The sequence below is a fragment of the Haliaeetus albicilla genome, chromosome 3, assembly GCF_947461875.1.
Source record: "Haliaeetus albicilla chromosome 3, bHalAlb1.1, whole genome shotgun sequence".
Taxonomy (NCBI): Eukaryota; Metazoa; Chordata; class Aves; order Accipitriformes; family Accipitridae; genus Haliaeetus; species Haliaeetus albicilla.
The window spans coordinates 5,246,511-5,263,877 of NC_091485.1; the positions used below are offsets into that span (position 1 = coordinate 5,246,511).

Here is a 17,367-nt window from a genome sequence, read left to right on the forward strand (position 1 = left end):
AACAGACTGAAGCAGTGGGAGGGTAAAAGAAGAGATGAGTAGCAGGGAGAGAGTGAGATAAGGTAAGTTGAGTCTTCAGAACAGGGGCATAAGGAAAGAAAAAAGGAGTAAGAGAAATAAGAAGAATAAATCAATGAAACATGGCACATCTCAGATGACTACAAATTCATAGCCTTTGAGAACTTTTTGTAGATTTTGTAATGAAACCTACACGTGACATACAAAACTGAAATGTTACAGCATTGTCACCATTTTTAATGAAATCTTGCCTATGAATACGTAGTATTAGCTCTGCTTTCCCCACAGTTGTCCATCTTCCTGACTTTCAGCCTCATTTACCTATTTCCTCCTGTACCTTCAAGCAAAAGTCTCATCATTCCAAAGACCAAGACCACTTCAGTCACCTGCCCTCACAAACCCCTCAAGCAACCCACCGTTCTGGAGAAAACCCCTAGTAGTCCAGCTGCCCCCTCACTCCCACTGCACTGCGACAACAAGTTTTTTCCAAGCAATACCACTGAAGTACTGCAGGCTTGCTGCTCTAAATTTCAACAAAAGGGGCTAACTGACAAGGATGGTTGTACCTAGAGATTTAATAGCACACCTGGTCAGCTTTTCCATATCTACTGAGAAAGAGTAAAAAGGTCATGCGGCTGGCCTTATTTTCCCTACAATTCTGTAGCTCTTTAAGCATGATATAGTGTGCATTACTGTAATCTCAGTGGGTTATGAAATAAAGAACTATGATCACGTAAGAGGAGATTAGTTAAAAGAATCAAGGGCCTTGATCTCTCGTCATTTATCAAGCGCTTAATGGAACAAACTTTAAGAATGCTGCACTCTTCAAAGGTGACACAGGTCTCCAGAAAGAAAAATTTAATTTTTCACAGCAGTCAAGTCTTTATACAGTGAGCACACATATTTTATATGATCTTTACGTCCAGAGATTATTATATATTGACAATTCTTCCATATTCCAAAACACCTGTAGGGACACTCATTTTACTAACCACTGTTACTCATCACTCAGAGAATTGTGTTCCTATGTTTATTCTCACAGACACATTTGGAAGTTGCTGTCCATAAGCTTGCCCACATTTGTATACTTGAAGATACTTAGAATTTAAATGACTACTTATCAGTGAATTTTTAATCCTCAAATATAGAAGGTGGTAATACTCGCAAGTGTGATACAGTTACACTGAGTGTAATACAATTACACTCACAAGCTAGTAAAATGGTTTGCCAACCCCTCGTTTCTTCATACAGTGAAATATATATGAACAAAAGAAGTTTGCATATAAACAATACATTTAGAAACGTAAAGGTTGCAAAAAAAAAAACAACTTAAGACCCCTCTACAGTGGCTTAGGACACATTCTCTCAAAAAAGAAAACAGTGTCATTTGTGCATGCTATGTGTGTAAGCATTAGTGCAGTAATACTATCTCTAGATACTTTGTTTACACGAGCCCTGAAAATGAAGAATGTGTACATACATGCACACTCCTCAAATTTGGAAGATACCCATCAAACTTGGGGGGGGGAGGCAGGGGTGCCAGGGACAGAAAAAAGAAAAAAAGAAAAAAAAGATTAAAACATTCTCCTTTTGGGTAAAAAAAGCCTCCCTAACAATCCATGTTCAGCAGACCCTCTAATCAATGTGAGTCAAAGGGTATTCTTGTAACACAGCTCCTATCAGTTCAAGATATCATTTACTACTCAAAAGAGCCTTCATAAAAGTTTACATACCAGTTAACACTTACTTTTTACTATCTATTCGAGTTCTGTCCTCAAGTGAATTAAATTATTTATGTATCTACTGGTCACTAATTTCTGTATTTTTTCTGTCATATTAAATATTTGTTTCTCTTGTAAAAAGATATCTTAATTTATCTGATCATGTTGTGGCAGCACAATACTGTAATCAAGTTTTTTTCCCTATTAAAAAGACTAATATTACAACTGTTCTGCAAAAAGCACACAGCATTATGAAGACAACTCTTAACAGCAGAAAAATTTTACATCAGTGTTATCAACTACCTTCACCTATTTTGCCAACTTCTAAAGCTCTCTATGTTACAGGCAGCAGGAGGTGCACTACTCCCCTTTCCAACCTCATGTCTTTCAGCTGCAGAGCTCTCCTTTTCTCCAGGAACCTTCCTTTCTCCCAGAACTCTGAGCCCCATAAGCAGAAGGGACCTCACAAAGTCCTCCTAAATTGGATAAGCAGCCTTTTAGTAGATTCACTGCATTGAGGAACTCTACAGGGCAGGGATAGCATCAAAGAAAAAAGCAGCAGATGCTGGCAAAAACATGGAAATACGCTAGGTTACTAAATACTGGAGAAAGGACAAAGATCTGCAATTCTCCCAAGTCTCCAAGGGAGAAGAAACCTGCATGGGAAAGATACAGTCCAACAGACTGAATATGGAAGAATTCAATGTTGGAAAGGAAAAAAAACGGGAAACAGAGCAAGGATAAGAGGACCAGAATAGCAAGGACAAGTTAACAAAACAGAATTTCAAAGGCAAGTTACCACAACAGAGCCTTTTGATCATCGTTTTGTTGTCTTAACATTTAAGGCAAAAAAAATTGAACACGACCATTTGAGCAAAATAAAATTAAATGAATACTTACATGTTTTTGCCGTTGTTGTATAAAAAACTTTTTCCTTTTAAAGGAAATTTTTAATATGTTCACCCTAAAAGAAAGAAACAGACCATGAAATAGTAAACAATGTTTAGAGGGATAAAACAATGAAAAATTATACTGCGTAGATAGAGCCTAAAAGATTACAGCTGTTAAATATTCAACGAATAGTATGCAGCCATCTCCTGTGTTGAGTGGCAAATAGGTATCAAGAAACTCAAATGAAAAATTTTAGCAAAGAAAGGCCTTTTAAAAATTGAGTTTCTTCCTCATTTACTCTTTAAATAGTTCACATAGCAATTCTCTCCCACCAAAGCTATTCTTGCAGCAAAAACTTGATGACATCCTCTACTAAGCTGCACAAGTGTTAAATGTGTCATGTTTGTATAACTTCAGAATCATATGACAACTGTGACTAAAGGAACAAAATTTAAGACCCTAATGACATGACAAGGTTGGTCATACATCATCTGAAATTTTCCAGAGACTTTACAGAATTGGCTTCATAATGTGAAAATTATCATGTACTTGCATTAATAACTAAACAAACATTTAGTTAAAAACAAAACTGTAAAAGGACAAAAACTAAGAAAACTGTTAATATATTTTTCACTTCAACTATTAGCATTGCTACATAATTTATATGGTAATTTTGTACAGAACCACACATCTCTTTTCTACATATACATAGTATGAATAAAGATTTATTTATTCATAAGTAAGGATTATAATTGGAATTGGAGCTCCAGCAATTTTCATTTTAATTATCAGTTTTGCCAAATTAAACAAACTTCTAGATACCCATGCACCTTCCTACAGCAAAACAAGATTTGTCCAAAATACCTAAGTTTCCTCTGCAATACTTCTACTTCAATAACTGAAAACCTACACATTTTCAAAAAAGAAACCTGTGACCTGTGATAAGCTGGAATCACAAGGATGCATGAGGGAAGCTATTTAAGGTCTCATCAAGTCATATCTGCCTGAAAAACCACCATGAAAGGGGTTTGGAAGGTTGCTGCTAAAAGTCTCAGAATATTCTTGTCAACTGATAATGTTTCACAGCACCTTAGATGTCATCAAGTATGAACTATATTGACTGTCATCTCAGTTCTTACCACAGTTTTTGCATCACTCTCAGCAAGTGGGACAATGGCATATCATTAATTCCCCACTACCCATGAGAGATACATGCTTCAGTTATAGAGCAATGTCCTTCATTGATACAGGAAAGTATATTTGCCAGTTACAAACAAGAAAGGTAATGGAACGAACAATCCCCTCCCGCACAAAAGAGGTGGAAAACTGAACGTGAGCCCATTTCTGAAAATGTTTTTCTCCATCAATTACAGAACCACAAAGAAACAGGAATTTCATTAACATTGTTCCTTAACTACCAGGCAAATTGTTGTGTAAGTTAATGGAAAGTTGAAATCATATCCACCTCTCCTGTCAGGCCAGCTCTTGAAATACTTGCACCATTTGACTTGCTACCTCAAAGAGTAATGATCTGTATTGCTCATCTAAAACTTCTGGATTCTGAACTTCCCGATAAGTCACATAAACTTTCAGTTGTATTTACTGAGATGCAACTCATTTATATATAAAACCTTTCTTAATCCTAGTGCTACTCCACCTGAACTAGTACAACTCAAGTTTTGTGCTTCTGGTTCTTTCTTACCACATTTCTTGACTCAGATTAAACTTCAACAAGTAAGTTTTTGTAGTCGTTCTCAGCTTACACAGTTGCTGTCACAGTCTGTTCTTACCCTAACACAGAGCCAGCAGAAATGCAGGACACAGAAAACTAACCTTGCAGACTAGGCAAAAAACCTTCCACCCAAGAACAAAAAGGTAGCCAACATACCAAAATACCAAAACTCTCTCAATCCTTCTCCTCTCCCCCACCCTTTTTTTAAAAAACATGATTCACTGCATGACCACATAATCACTTCAAGCCAAATCAGGGCTTTAAGTCTCTTTATTTTGACTCTTCTCTAAGTAGAGCATCTCTCTCAATTCCATTCATTCTTTTTAAAGTACAACTAAACCTATTTAATTCAGTGACAAAGAACACTTGCTAATCTGACAGTTTTATTTAACATTAACTAAAAATCATTTGCAATGTTACGCCTACAAGCTGAATGAACGATGCATATAGCAGAATCCACAAAAAAATCCAGGAGATTAAGGTATCAAAGGATTTAGATTTAACAAATGCTTGAAGATGCCACTTCCAAAACATGATCTGAATAGAATGCAGTTACTCTTATTCTAACTGGTGGCTCAGCTGCCCTTATCACTCACCAATAACCTGTCCAGTGACTATGCAACATTCACAAATCATTAAATTTCACAGTTTACTTGTAAAACACTCAATACTTGTAGCATATTAATACTGATACATCTTTTGGGTCCCACCTTGCTATCATTTACAAGGGCTGAAATAGATTTGTCACTTAGTGGGCAACAATTACTCATTTCTGATCAAATTGGCAGTTCTGTCATAGCAGATAGTACTAACAGCGGGTATTTTTGACTTGAAGAAAAAAAACGTTTCTTTAGCTGTAAGTCTTACACTTTGCCATTGGAAGATTCAGCAGGAAAGGTTCCATAAAATTTGCTATGTAAGACTGTCGAGTTGTTTTTTAAGTTGTAACTAGCAATGTAGAATGTATTCCTCTAGCAGTTTCCCTGAAGTTTTCAAAGCAAAGAAACTGCATATACTGAACAGCATTTAATACAAAACCTTAACTGCTGCTGATATAGAGAGGGCTTGTATGTTTTTGCCATTAAGATAATATTTTACTTGCAAAATGAATTTTGAAATTATCACAAAACAGTTGAGCACCCCCAAAAATAACTTTCTAGAGCATAAAAAATACTGTGTTAAATCCCGAGTTATTTTTTAAACCTGTCTTGACTTGCATTGCCTCTGACTGATCAGTCAGCTCCTTACGTAGGTTGCTTTGATTGAAAGTCCTCCTTTTGCCAAGACAGTATTCTCTCACTGCCTCTGTTCCTGAAAACTTTTGGTCCCCTTTGACTACTACCATATGGCAGAATTGTATTGTTGTCATCCACTAATGCTGCAGAGTATTTTACTTAAAAGTTTTGGAATGAGTGCTTTGATGGTGTTTGCTGCCACCTTGAGTTCTACCACGTTTATGGTGAAGATTGCTGAGCCCATATGAAAAACTACTTACTACGAATGATGTTACATAAAAAGCCTAAATACCATTTCAATTAACTGATTTTTTTTTTTTTTTTTTTTTTCCCATTCTCAGGCATATACTGTTCTGTAAGGAATCTCCTAACCTGCACACTTTCAGCCCATCTAAGATACATTAAAACTCCAGGCATTACAGAAATATATCCTGCTCTGAGGTCTAAAAAGAAATTAAGATTGTATACTACAAATACAGCACAAGCTAGTCTGCTCTGGTGACTTTCCTTGTTTGCTCGTTTGAGGGGTGGGGGGAGAGGGTTGGAGGAAACGGCCATGATTTTTGCTTGAAGAATTATGACTAACTCATTCCAGAAGCCAGAAATAAAATATGAAAAAGTTATCCCCTATGTAGTGATTTTTTTGCTCCTTTCAAGTTGTGAAGATATTTTAGAGAGAGAGTAGGAAATCTTGGGAAAATTGCATTAGCTGAGAGCTGAAAATATTGCTGCCTAAACCTCGTATTTTAGAGTGAAAATTATTTGAACTGAAAAATCTGTGGGGTTTTTTTCCCTCAATTTCTTTTTGTAAATGAGAATAGGTTTTTGGGAATGACGTTTTAGCATCTGTGTTTTATTCCTTTGTGCTCTCCAGGAGTAAAAGTAGCACATGAAGATGTGGATTCTTCCTGTCTTTTGTGCTATAAAGCTCTCTTTCCCTTCCCTAAAAAAAAAAAATCATATAGTCCGGGATTTTAAAATGCCATCACCATGGTTTTCAGGAATAACTATTATCCATTCATACCTTAGGTCACTAAGTTGGCAGAACAAGACTTGCAGAAGACAGAAAACATGCCTTCAGCTGGCATATTTTAAAACTGCAGCTGTTTAAAGAAGCTGAGAGATCAACATATGAAAGGGCAGAGCTCAGGGCACAAGGATGAAAGATAAAAGTCTATTATGCTTTAGTGTGCATTAGAAATGGAAAAATACAAAATGTCATTGTGCTGTATGAAAGCATTATTGACATACATTTAGGATGGTTACAGTACATCCAAGTGAGTTGAAACACCACTCACTGCAAAGAAAAAAAAGAAAAATCCAAAGACTGTGCAGCACATTTTCCACTAAAACTTAAATTGAAACCAATTTTATTGCTTTCCCATAGGAAATACCTGTTAGGATAGGTTCATAATGAAAGAATGGAATGACTTGAGTATTTAAGGAATATTGCTAAGAAGTATCTTTTTATGTAATTAAGGGGCAAAAAACAAGTAGAGCCCATTAGAATGCACTTTTCTCTCATGATTAAGAACACTATACCATTTACTGAAAATGTTCTCCAGAAAAAACTGTTACAATTTATATGAGGAAATTATGCATAACATGTTTTGTATACTTGATAAAGTATAGCTTTATCAAGTTCATACTTACTTTAAAAAAGAAAGACTGGGAAAAATTCTTTCTGATCCAATCCAAAAACCTTAATGAAATGCCCAGCCTCCATATAATTTCTAATTTATTTTATAATTTTTAGTATGGTATAGCTAATAAAGCCCATAAGTACTATAAATAATTATAGCTTAACTAATTTCTAATGTCATTCACGTTAGACTTCTTGTGCACATTGCTTCTTCATAGAGGTTATGTTCTACAGCACTATCATTCATTTTAATGTTTTCAGTATCATAGAATAATGCAAAGGTCTCTCCCTTGGAGACTCGAAAACTTGTTAACATTATATAGCCTTGTTTGATGACATTTAAAAATTTGACTAAATTATATTATCACGGTTCCAGTAAATCTGAAAGTCCAAATAACTCATTTTACATTTCTTTTCCAAGGAACAAATATCTCCTTGCTGAATGACAGGATAAAATGATCAGACCAGCAGCTGTTGAACTTTACTAGTAATACTGTTGGGTTTTTGTTTTGTTTTGTTTTTTAAAAGACGTATTATTGGATATAACAGCAGCAAATCTCTAAGACCACAGGGTCCTCCTAATCATGTACTCACAGCTGTATGTGAATTAACTTGATCAAGACTTCACACAGTTGAACAAATTCAAAAGTCTTAGAAAATTAAAAGGCTAGGCAACAGTTTTCATTTTTATCTCAACACAAGGAAATACCATGATACCCCATAGAGAAGAAAATTTATGTATTGTAGGCTTCTTTGGAGTAAATGTTAAAGCAAACGGAAATAAGATTGAGAAGACCAGACATATTTCTTTACTAGTAAAGGAATTTACCAGGGATAGAAGCTTGTGCAAATGAGTTTTCTATATACAGCAATTCCACCAGATGCAATCCCAATCATGAGATCTAGATTATGGAGATCCTGAAAATGAAAAACACTGTAAGAACACAGATGAAGTTTGTGTCATTCCCATTTATCTACTTATAAATTCATTTTCAAGTTTTCTATACTTATATCGCTACTCCTCAGGCAAAAATTCAATCACATATTTTGATTTTTTTCTCTCATGCATCTTGTTCCTTTGATGTTATCTACTAGGTATTATAAACTTTCACTCATCAAAACAAGTTGTAACATCCATCTTGCTACACTAGATATTCCTTAGGTCAGTATCAGACTACATTTTCAAGCCCAGCCTTATTAATTTAACCATGGGAAAGAAGTTGAAGTACTTCCCAGGATCAGTCAGGTAAATGTCACAGAGTTTTGGGAACTGAACACAAATGTCCTGATTCTAAGCTGTTTAAAACAACAAAGGAAATAATTCCTTACTTTTTCCAAAAAGGTCTTACCAACAAAGACTGGGCAGGAGGTGACCACGATTCTGCATATGAGAGTATGCTACAGGAATATACATGTGTACATGAATATTTGATATACTAAACTGAATCCATTGTTAACTAAACCAAAACCTGTGCATTAGCTTAACAGATTCAACTGGAAGAATGAATCCATAGATTCACAGTCCTTTATAGGTATTGAGATACTGTCATGGTTTAACCCCAGCCAGCAACTAAGCACCACGCAGCCGCTCACTCCCCCCGCCCCAGTGGGATAGGGTAGAGAATTGGGAAAAGAAGTAAAACTCATGGGTTGAGATAAGAACAGTTTAATAGAACAGAAAAGAAGAAACTAATAATGATGATGATAACACTACTAAAACAACAATAGTAATAATAAAAGTATTGGAATATACAAGTGATGCACAATGCAATTGCTCACCATCTGCTGACCAATGCCCAGTTAGTCCCGGAGCAGCAGCGATCCCCCCACCCCTACTGTGTTATCAACTTTCTTCTCATACTGAACTCAAAACATAGCCCTATACCAGCTACTAGGAAGACAATTAACTCTATCCCAGCTGAAAACAGGACAGATACTCAAGAGGAAACACATGCTTCCATATAACCAAACCCTTGAGTTAAAAGAAAAGAGAGAGGGAAAAAAAGAAAAAAGAAAAAAAGGGCTGGGGGAAGGACACTGAATGGTCAGTTTGAGTCTAAACCCAAACTAATGTTACAAAAGTTACAAATCTTGGCTTCCCATTTCTCCATGAACAACATGTACTAATACGTTACACAAATTCCTAAACAGAGCTGAACACATGCATAAATCTACATATAAGTGTAGAACCCCAAAACATCAGGTTTGACTCAAAAGTAGTTTCAGACTATTTGATAAAGGATGATGGCCAAAGGTAATGGATTCTCTTAAAGCCTTCAGTAGCTTAGCTGCTCCTCTAGATGGTACTCTGTGCTCAGTTAATACAGTTTTCTTGTATGTCCAATCCCAATTTCTTTATATTAGTAAGGTACAGAAGAAAAGAACAGGTAGCATGTGCTCTAACAATACTGTGGAAAGCCTACAATAAATCCTTTAAAAATAGTTGAATAGAAGCATGATACAGGCATATGAATGAATGAAGCTGAACCTAATTTGCAGCATGATTTACAAACCTCCAGTGAAATACCACAGCAGTTCATAGAGAATGAGGATAACCTATTTAATACATAGTGCATTAACACTGAATACTGACAAGATGATAAGAATACCAGTCCTATCTCTGAGAGTATAATAAAAGAAAATCATTAGGTAGGTAGCAGTCCAAATACACTCAAGGTACCCCAGTATCAGCTGAAATTACTGATAACTGTCAGCAACCTGCTGCCCCACTTTGCCAAGAACTGCTGCTAGAGGAGCTGGTTATATCTCCATTGGAAGAAGCTCCTGAACTGCCAGTTTATGCCAGCTTAATGCAGGAATCCAGAGCTGACACTCCTTAATTTTAATACTTGGGGAGAAAACTGAAGTATTTCAGGAGATTAATTGCATGTAATTTAGCTGCCCTTGCCATGATACGGCCAACCTAAAGCAGAGCAGAAACCTGTATTATTAGCACTTGAAGCTTACTCCAGGTTCCTGTTTTTAAAAAATCAATACTGTAAAGAAAAAGCAGCTTTAGGAGAAAAAGCTGGAAAGCTACACGATTTAGCAGAAATAAAGGACTAGCTAAACACTTGATCGGGATTAATTAGGTTAAACTACTCTGTTTTCTCCAGGACCTTTCTCAGAATAAAGTTCATTCCCCACCCTCCCTCCTCCGCCCCAGTCCAAAACACTAATCTCCCATGCTATTTGTTACAAAGAATTCTCTTGTGTTAAACCTAAGAAATCCCAAACCAAGATTTTGGACCAGCATAAAGAGGGTCTCCCAAAAGATGATGTAGATGTGCAGTTATTTCTCTTTCAAAACATCTATGCTGTTAAATTGCTAAGAAACTAAGAAACAACATGAATATGTTTTTCTTTTTACCTGTTTCTTTGTAGACATAATCATAAAAAAAAAGTAAAAAGAAAAATGATTATGCCAGGCACCTAGCTAGTTAAATACTGATTCACATTTGATTTAATTGACAATTACCATCTGGATTTTCGTAGATATGGAAATAATATTGATTCTACAAATCTTCGTGTCTGAGTACAAATGAAAGATGAGTTAACATCAGACTAATTATTAGCCAGATGAGATAGTGGTCCAGAGTCAAAAGGAGATTAGGAATGAAAGAAATCTCAATACAGTTTTAAGGTATCAAATTCATTCTCCTGAGTTTCCTAACATTATTTCATTTTTGAATATTACAATTTTAGCAGTTCAGATTTATCCTCAGAGAAAAGCAGAAGTATTTGCAGATGAAAGCCAAGCTCAGATTAATTCACTAATGGAATTTTCATATTTAGCAAGTTGCTAAAAAGAAAGCTCACACTCGACTTCTGCAAAATATTTAACTATGTACCATAAAACATTAAAATTAAGGAAACTAGATAGTCATCTGTTCTTCAAGAAACATTATCCAAAAGTATCCTATTCTCAACCACCAGTACAGGAGCAGCAGCTTCTTTTGGCCATTAGTATAAAAGCCAGGTGTTACCTGGTTCCTCTGCCATATACAGTCTAAGAGGACTAAGACTATTTTAACAGCAAAGAACTGACTCATAAGGATCCAGAGAGACAAAGCTTTTCAAAAAGCCACAGTTTAACTAGTACCCGCTAGATCTGTTCAAAGCATTTGGATCTGACAGAACTGGGGTGTGTGTGTGTGTGATTTAAGAGCAGTACTAAGAGGGGGGAGGATAACTGGGAAGCATGGCAGATATCCCTGCCAAAGCTGGGGTATAACGTGGTAGCCTCTGTAAAAGCAGCAGCATACTGGGGAGGATGTATCTAACCTTCACTACAAACTTCAGAAAAGTGTCAACATGGGCTACCTGATGAGACCAAAGGTTGAGGAGTATTCTTCTGCAGGACTGCTGCAGCAGAGGCAAAACACTCAGCAAATGGAAGACTACCTACCAGAAGACAATGCTGAGAACGTTCACTCTGTTGTAAACCAGTGCTGTCACTTTTCTTATAGGCCTTCAGGAGCATAATCAATGATAAAGTGTTGGTTGAAAGTTTTGCCTCATGGCATTCAGTCCAAACAACGACTTGTAACCGATGTTTTGGAAGGACAAAACTCCAGAGACAACCAATCACACCTCTACTAATAAGCCCCCTTCTCAGGTTCTGGCAATTTACAGCTAGAGGATTTCCTGGATCAGAAACTTTTTGTACGTTTAATAGGCTGCAATGAATCATTCTGTTCCTGAACTGCCTAACTGCTTTCGATACCTATTTCACCTTGGTCATCCATTAAAATAGCAGTAATCCCCACAGTTCAATTGCGGCCATATGGAAAAAGTTGCTTTTGCTTAAACCTGTCTCTTTCTAGGGAGACTGAAGCTTCTTAAATCTCTTACTACCAAAGCAAAAAATAGTAAAAAATTGTTTGTTATTCACGTTTTCCATGCTGTTCACCTGCTACAGAAGGCTTTTGCTTAAAACATTCATGATTGTTATCCTTCTCTGCATTTTTCTTATTCCATTACCCACTTTGAGATAAGGAAAAGAGAGGAAGAACAAAACTCAACATTCAATTTATATCAAAACACAGATTTAAAAAGTGGCATGACGTTTTCTGTTTTGCTTTCTATTTCCTTCCTAGCAGCTTCTAATTGCCTAGATGTTCAGTTCAAGTGCTAGAAAAAACAGACCACTTCAAATATTTTCACACTTCAAAAAAATTGAATTGTGGTAAAAACATTAACTTAGATTGAAACAGTAGCAAAACAGTCTGCATCATAGCAGCCTGGAATAGAGAAGGCTTTGATTCAAATCTGTACTCTATTTATTCAGATCGTAGAGTTTGGTGTCTGGCAGTGTAGGGGCTCATGACTAAGATTCTGACAACCCATGAGCCCCAGGTCACTAAATATGAAACAATGCACTGGGGGGGGGGGCAACAAAACAAAACATAAACAAGAACACTGTTTAAGTAGGTCTCTCCAGAAGGTATTTCTACACAGATAGAATAGGCCAATACACCACAATAAAATTTCATCTAGTTGAAAATGTCTGCACCCACTCTAAAATATCCTCACTACTTGGCACTGGTATGACCACTACTGATATCCTGCATGTGGTTCGGTGGCCTACAACTCAGGAAGGATGTTGGAAATTGAAGAACTGCCAGAAACAGCATCCCATGAATATTAAGAGAATAGCCTCATGGAGAAAGTCTTGGAACTTAAGTTGGCTTATCAAAATACTAGGCTACAAGAGAAATTAAAAGGCATAGACTGATCAAGTTAAGTGCATATAGGGGAAATCTCAAGTATGACAGTGTTTCAATACAGCATAAAGGTGAAAGATGACACAACGGGCAGGGAATGAACCTAGACAAAGTCAGATTTAATAAGATGCTCATTTACCATTTAAAGGTAATCACCTTATCAGAAATTGGGAAGGCTTTTACATTGTCAGAAGACACAAGAACATAAGAAATTTGTTCATATATGCTAGAGTACTTACCCACAACCAATGCAAGTGAACCAAGGTATCTGATCACCTTTAACAGTTGTCACGTAACAGTTGCCTCTCCTGATGCTCATATCAGATGGTATGAGCACAGACAGTACATATTTTGATCACTTCAGTTATTTCCTTTCCTTTGTACTTTTTCCCATCCCTAAAAAAGGCCTCTACTGTTTGAGCATTGTATTTCATGAATGTGAATGTAATTACAGTGGCTTTATACAGGAGTACTTTAGGAATTCTTAGAAATCTAACGCAACACTAGCTTATTTGAGGTAGCATAAAGAGAAAACAGAAGAAAACATCATGCTGAAGGAAGAAAATGACCTTTTCTATCCCTTCCATCTTTATATAAATTGATGATCTTTTTAATTAAAATTCTCAGTGTCAGGATTATTAATAAATCTCAGAAAAATGTTAGGAAAAACAGTAGTCATCTTCATTTAGGAAATCAATCATCTGTACTACACTTCATTAAGTTTTTATACTACAAGCTTTATGCCAAAATAATTTGCTATTACATAAAAGCACAAATGGTAATTTGCACACCAGGATGCAATTAAAAAAAAATTTGGGGGGGATTAATCTCAGACAGCCAGTCTAACCAAACAATTAAATCCTAGTAGCCAGTGAAATACTAGGACATGCTTATCATCAATGCACACCCTGTATCTGAAAGGTTCCAAATACATTTTTAGTGGTCATCTTCCACACTGTTAAATACTGCTCAGATTTAGCCTGGAGTCAGGGAATACAGGAATAAAAAAAAAAACCACCAACAAACACAACAAAAATATCTCTATATTCTTAACTCTGTGTTAGAAATTCAGAGAAAGTAAACTTTTAAAACACCTGCCAACTACATCATAGCACTAAACAGAGCATTCATTTTCTTTCATGCTAAGACATTCATTAACTTTAGCAAACTTCAAGTTAAATATTTTGCAGTATTGAAACAATGTATCTTAAAAATACAATGTTACTCTTTCAAGGAGACCTAGCTTATTTGATTGAAATACCAGACCCCATGTTACACAGAAATTATTGTAAAATCACCCAACTCTTTAATTAAAAAATAACACATGATAAAGTAGATACTTAAACACTACTTGTTTTACTGCTATTAAGTTCATGTAAAAAAAGACATATAAATTTTTTTTCCCCAAGTGAAATATCACAATGTAAACATACTCTACCACTGTGCAATTCCACTCCATAGAATTCAAGTGTTCGTGCAATATTTATGTAGCAGGACTCCGCTTCAGATTGCTTGAGGCCACTGAAAGAAGGGGAAAAAACTTTTTATATATATATATATATATGGACCATAGTCAAAAGTAAAAAAACCATTATATTATATTTATTCCAAATGCAGAAAAACAGAAGAATCCCCCAGCCCAGTGTCTGACAGATAAACCTCATTAACTAGTGCCACGAGTTCTTCACTGGTGAATGCCCTCCTAAACTCCTCTCAAAAATCAAGCAAATTATACACAATGTTACTACCCTCACCATTTTGGACCAGTTCTTTCAGAAAAATCATTTGTATCTGTTTTGTTTAGAGATGAGGAAATGATTCCCCTATAAAAGCTTCTTTTATAGCAAGAAGCTGTATCTGTAAATATTCTATATTGCATAGTCTCTCAGAAGGAAGTAATTTAGAAGAAAGATTAGAAGCAGAAATGTACTAAAAAAATAAGGGGGGAAAAGATGATTAAATTAGTTAAAAGTTGTGAAACTTACCAATGAAAAGCTGAGTTTATCTACAATCTCTAAGTCCTAAAATACTTTTTTTTCCTCCTGCTGCCAGATGTGAAATGTGCTGCAAGACTTACAAGGACTGTATCCTCTAGTCTTCTACAAAGCTTCTACTATTCTGAGACTTTTTTTTTCCCCCAGAGGCAAAAACTCAAAAATCCCCACAGCTCAAATAAATGGATCATATATCTTCATGGAAGGGCTACATGGAATCTAACAGGAGTTTTAAAAAACAAAGAATCCTGTAGTAATCCCTGCCTAGCTGGTTCTCCCATGCAACCTACTGACTATTCATCTGAAAAGAATGCAATGTGGCCTAAATAAGATTCCTTTAGGCATGATAATGAAAGTAGCCCCTTCCAATAAATTGCAGGGCCAAACCCAGTCAAGAACCGATCAGATGAGAGGCAGCGCTAACCTGGAACCTGTCGTAGCCTATTGACATTGTGCTGTGCCCACAGTGCTCCTGGTCTCACAGCACAGATCAGCGATTCAGGCACTACAGCACGTTCGAGTAACAAGAGGCTGAGGGATGCGTGTAATATCTACACACATCTAAGCAGAAAAGACATCCAATATCATCCTATCATATCTGCAACTAAGTGCAGATAAAAACAATTCTTTGCTAGGTGAGCTTCCAAAACGACATGTATAAAATTACATTAATCAAAACACAGTTTAAATACAACCTGTAAAAAGCTGACGTAACATTGTGTTAAGAACTCCAGATACAAAGGCATTCCACATAAGGCAGTAATTCTCATTTTTAAAAGGGGCTTTACCTCAGAAGGTGGACATCTATTACTTCCAATTAATATCCAGCCTTTCAAATTCCAGGCCATCAAAATACCATACCCTGAAACAGCCACTTAAGGAAATACTACATCATGCTCCATGAAACTGAAAGTTACCTTGAACTGGAAAGCCATTGCCAGCAGTGTGGCTTGAAGATGTCACAATTTTGCAAAAAAGAGCAAAGACCAAAAAAAGACCTGTTTGTCACAATCCTGAGATAAACTGCTTACTCAGGTCTACATCTACAGTGACTACTGTCACCTTGATTTTGACAAACATTGGTAGACCTTATTTCTTTCACTGTGTCAGAAAGGTAGAGAAAAGCACCACAAAAAGACCATTTTATTATACAACAGGATGCTGACTATGTTTGCAAGAGTACATTATTTTCATTTTTTAAATTTTGATCAAGAACTTTGTTCAGAGAGATGGGGGTACCATCTGTTGCATAGCAACAAGATATGCCTGCAAATTTTAATTATCCATTTGCATACACCATCTACACTAGACCAATCAAGACTTGTGTCTTGAAGGGCCAACAAGAAAAAGTATCTCAGCACAGACTTAGGTTTTTCTTGTTGTTGTTACACCTCCCTACTCATTTAGAGATGAAATGAAACCTTGAGGTCCCTAAGCAGGCGGTAGTTACTTGGTGAGAGATAAACAGGCAAGAGGAAACAGGCCTTGGTGTCTCTTTCTAATTTTTATAGCTGTTGATACTCAAGAGCTAACAAACATCATCTGGAATATAACCATCATATCATGTTCATAGAACTATTTTCTCAGATTTTGCAAAACAACATAAAAACCAGCTAAAAAGAAAACTTCCATTGAGCTACAACATTCAAGACATAACATGGCTTCTGAAGACTGTATCGTGTTTCAGCAGTTCCAGCCTTTTAATTTTCCTTTGTGAAAGTTTCCCAAAGAATGGACACTAAAGAATGAAAAAGGGTAGATGTTTATAGGGCTGGCTTTGCAATCCTGTAATCTATGAATGCCAATTTAAAAGGGATAATAATTTACAGATATCCCATATGGTCTACAGCGAACATTATTTACCCCAGCTCAGCAGAAATCTCATTCCAAAACAACACTCTTCTCAAACTGTAAGAAGGTAAATTCTCCCTTTCTGTCTTTCCTTCTCTGAAGGCCTAGTAAACACCAGAACCATTCTTGTCAAGTTATGTTACTGGCACTGATCTAGTGAAAACTACATCTCAGATGTAAGTATTCACTATGAATGCCAAAGGAGAGTGCAAGAAATACTGCCAGGATATTCAATAATTTGTCTGCCTCTCCCTGCACTCCAAAATTAATAGGCCTGAAGACCTAAGTTTCAAAGAAGGTGTTAAGACAATATTTCCCAGTCTGGTCTGCTCAAGCATTTTTATTCAGAACTTCAGTTACCACCACCTATGTGAATTCAAATACAGAAATTAAACTTCTCAGTCATCAAGGCTTCGTTCTACCAAAAACACTCAATGAAAGCATCAATTTCACTGAAAGGACCCCGAAAAGAAAGGAGTCTTTCCAACAGACCCCACCATGCCTTTGTCTGGACCAATGGGAACTTCTAGTCTTTCCTCTGCAGGACATAACCAGTT

General features: G+C 36.3%; 1 protein-coding gene across 4 annotated transcripts in view; it reads right to left on the bottom strand.

Moving 5' to 3' along the window:
* Window positions 1-17,367, bottom strand: part of PTPN3 (protein tyrosine phosphatase non-receptor type 3) — a 171,203-nt gene that overhangs the window by 54,576 nt on the left and 99,260 nt on the right. For 3 of the 4 annotated variants that reach the window (XM_069778723.1, XM_069778722.1, XM_069778724.1), the window contains exons 9-11: window positions 14,399-14,486; window positions 8,069-8,157; window positions 2,640-2,703 (exon numbers count right to left, since the gene is read on the bottom strand). In XM_069778723.1, coding sequence (XP_069634824.1) covers window positions 2,640-2,703; window positions 8,069-8,157; window positions 14,399-14,486 — 241 coding nt within the window. The remainder of the gene's footprint in view (window positions 1-2,639; window positions 2,704-8,068; window positions 8,158-14,398; window positions 14,487-17,367) is intronic. The other variant, XM_069778725.1, reaches the window with a different exon arrangement.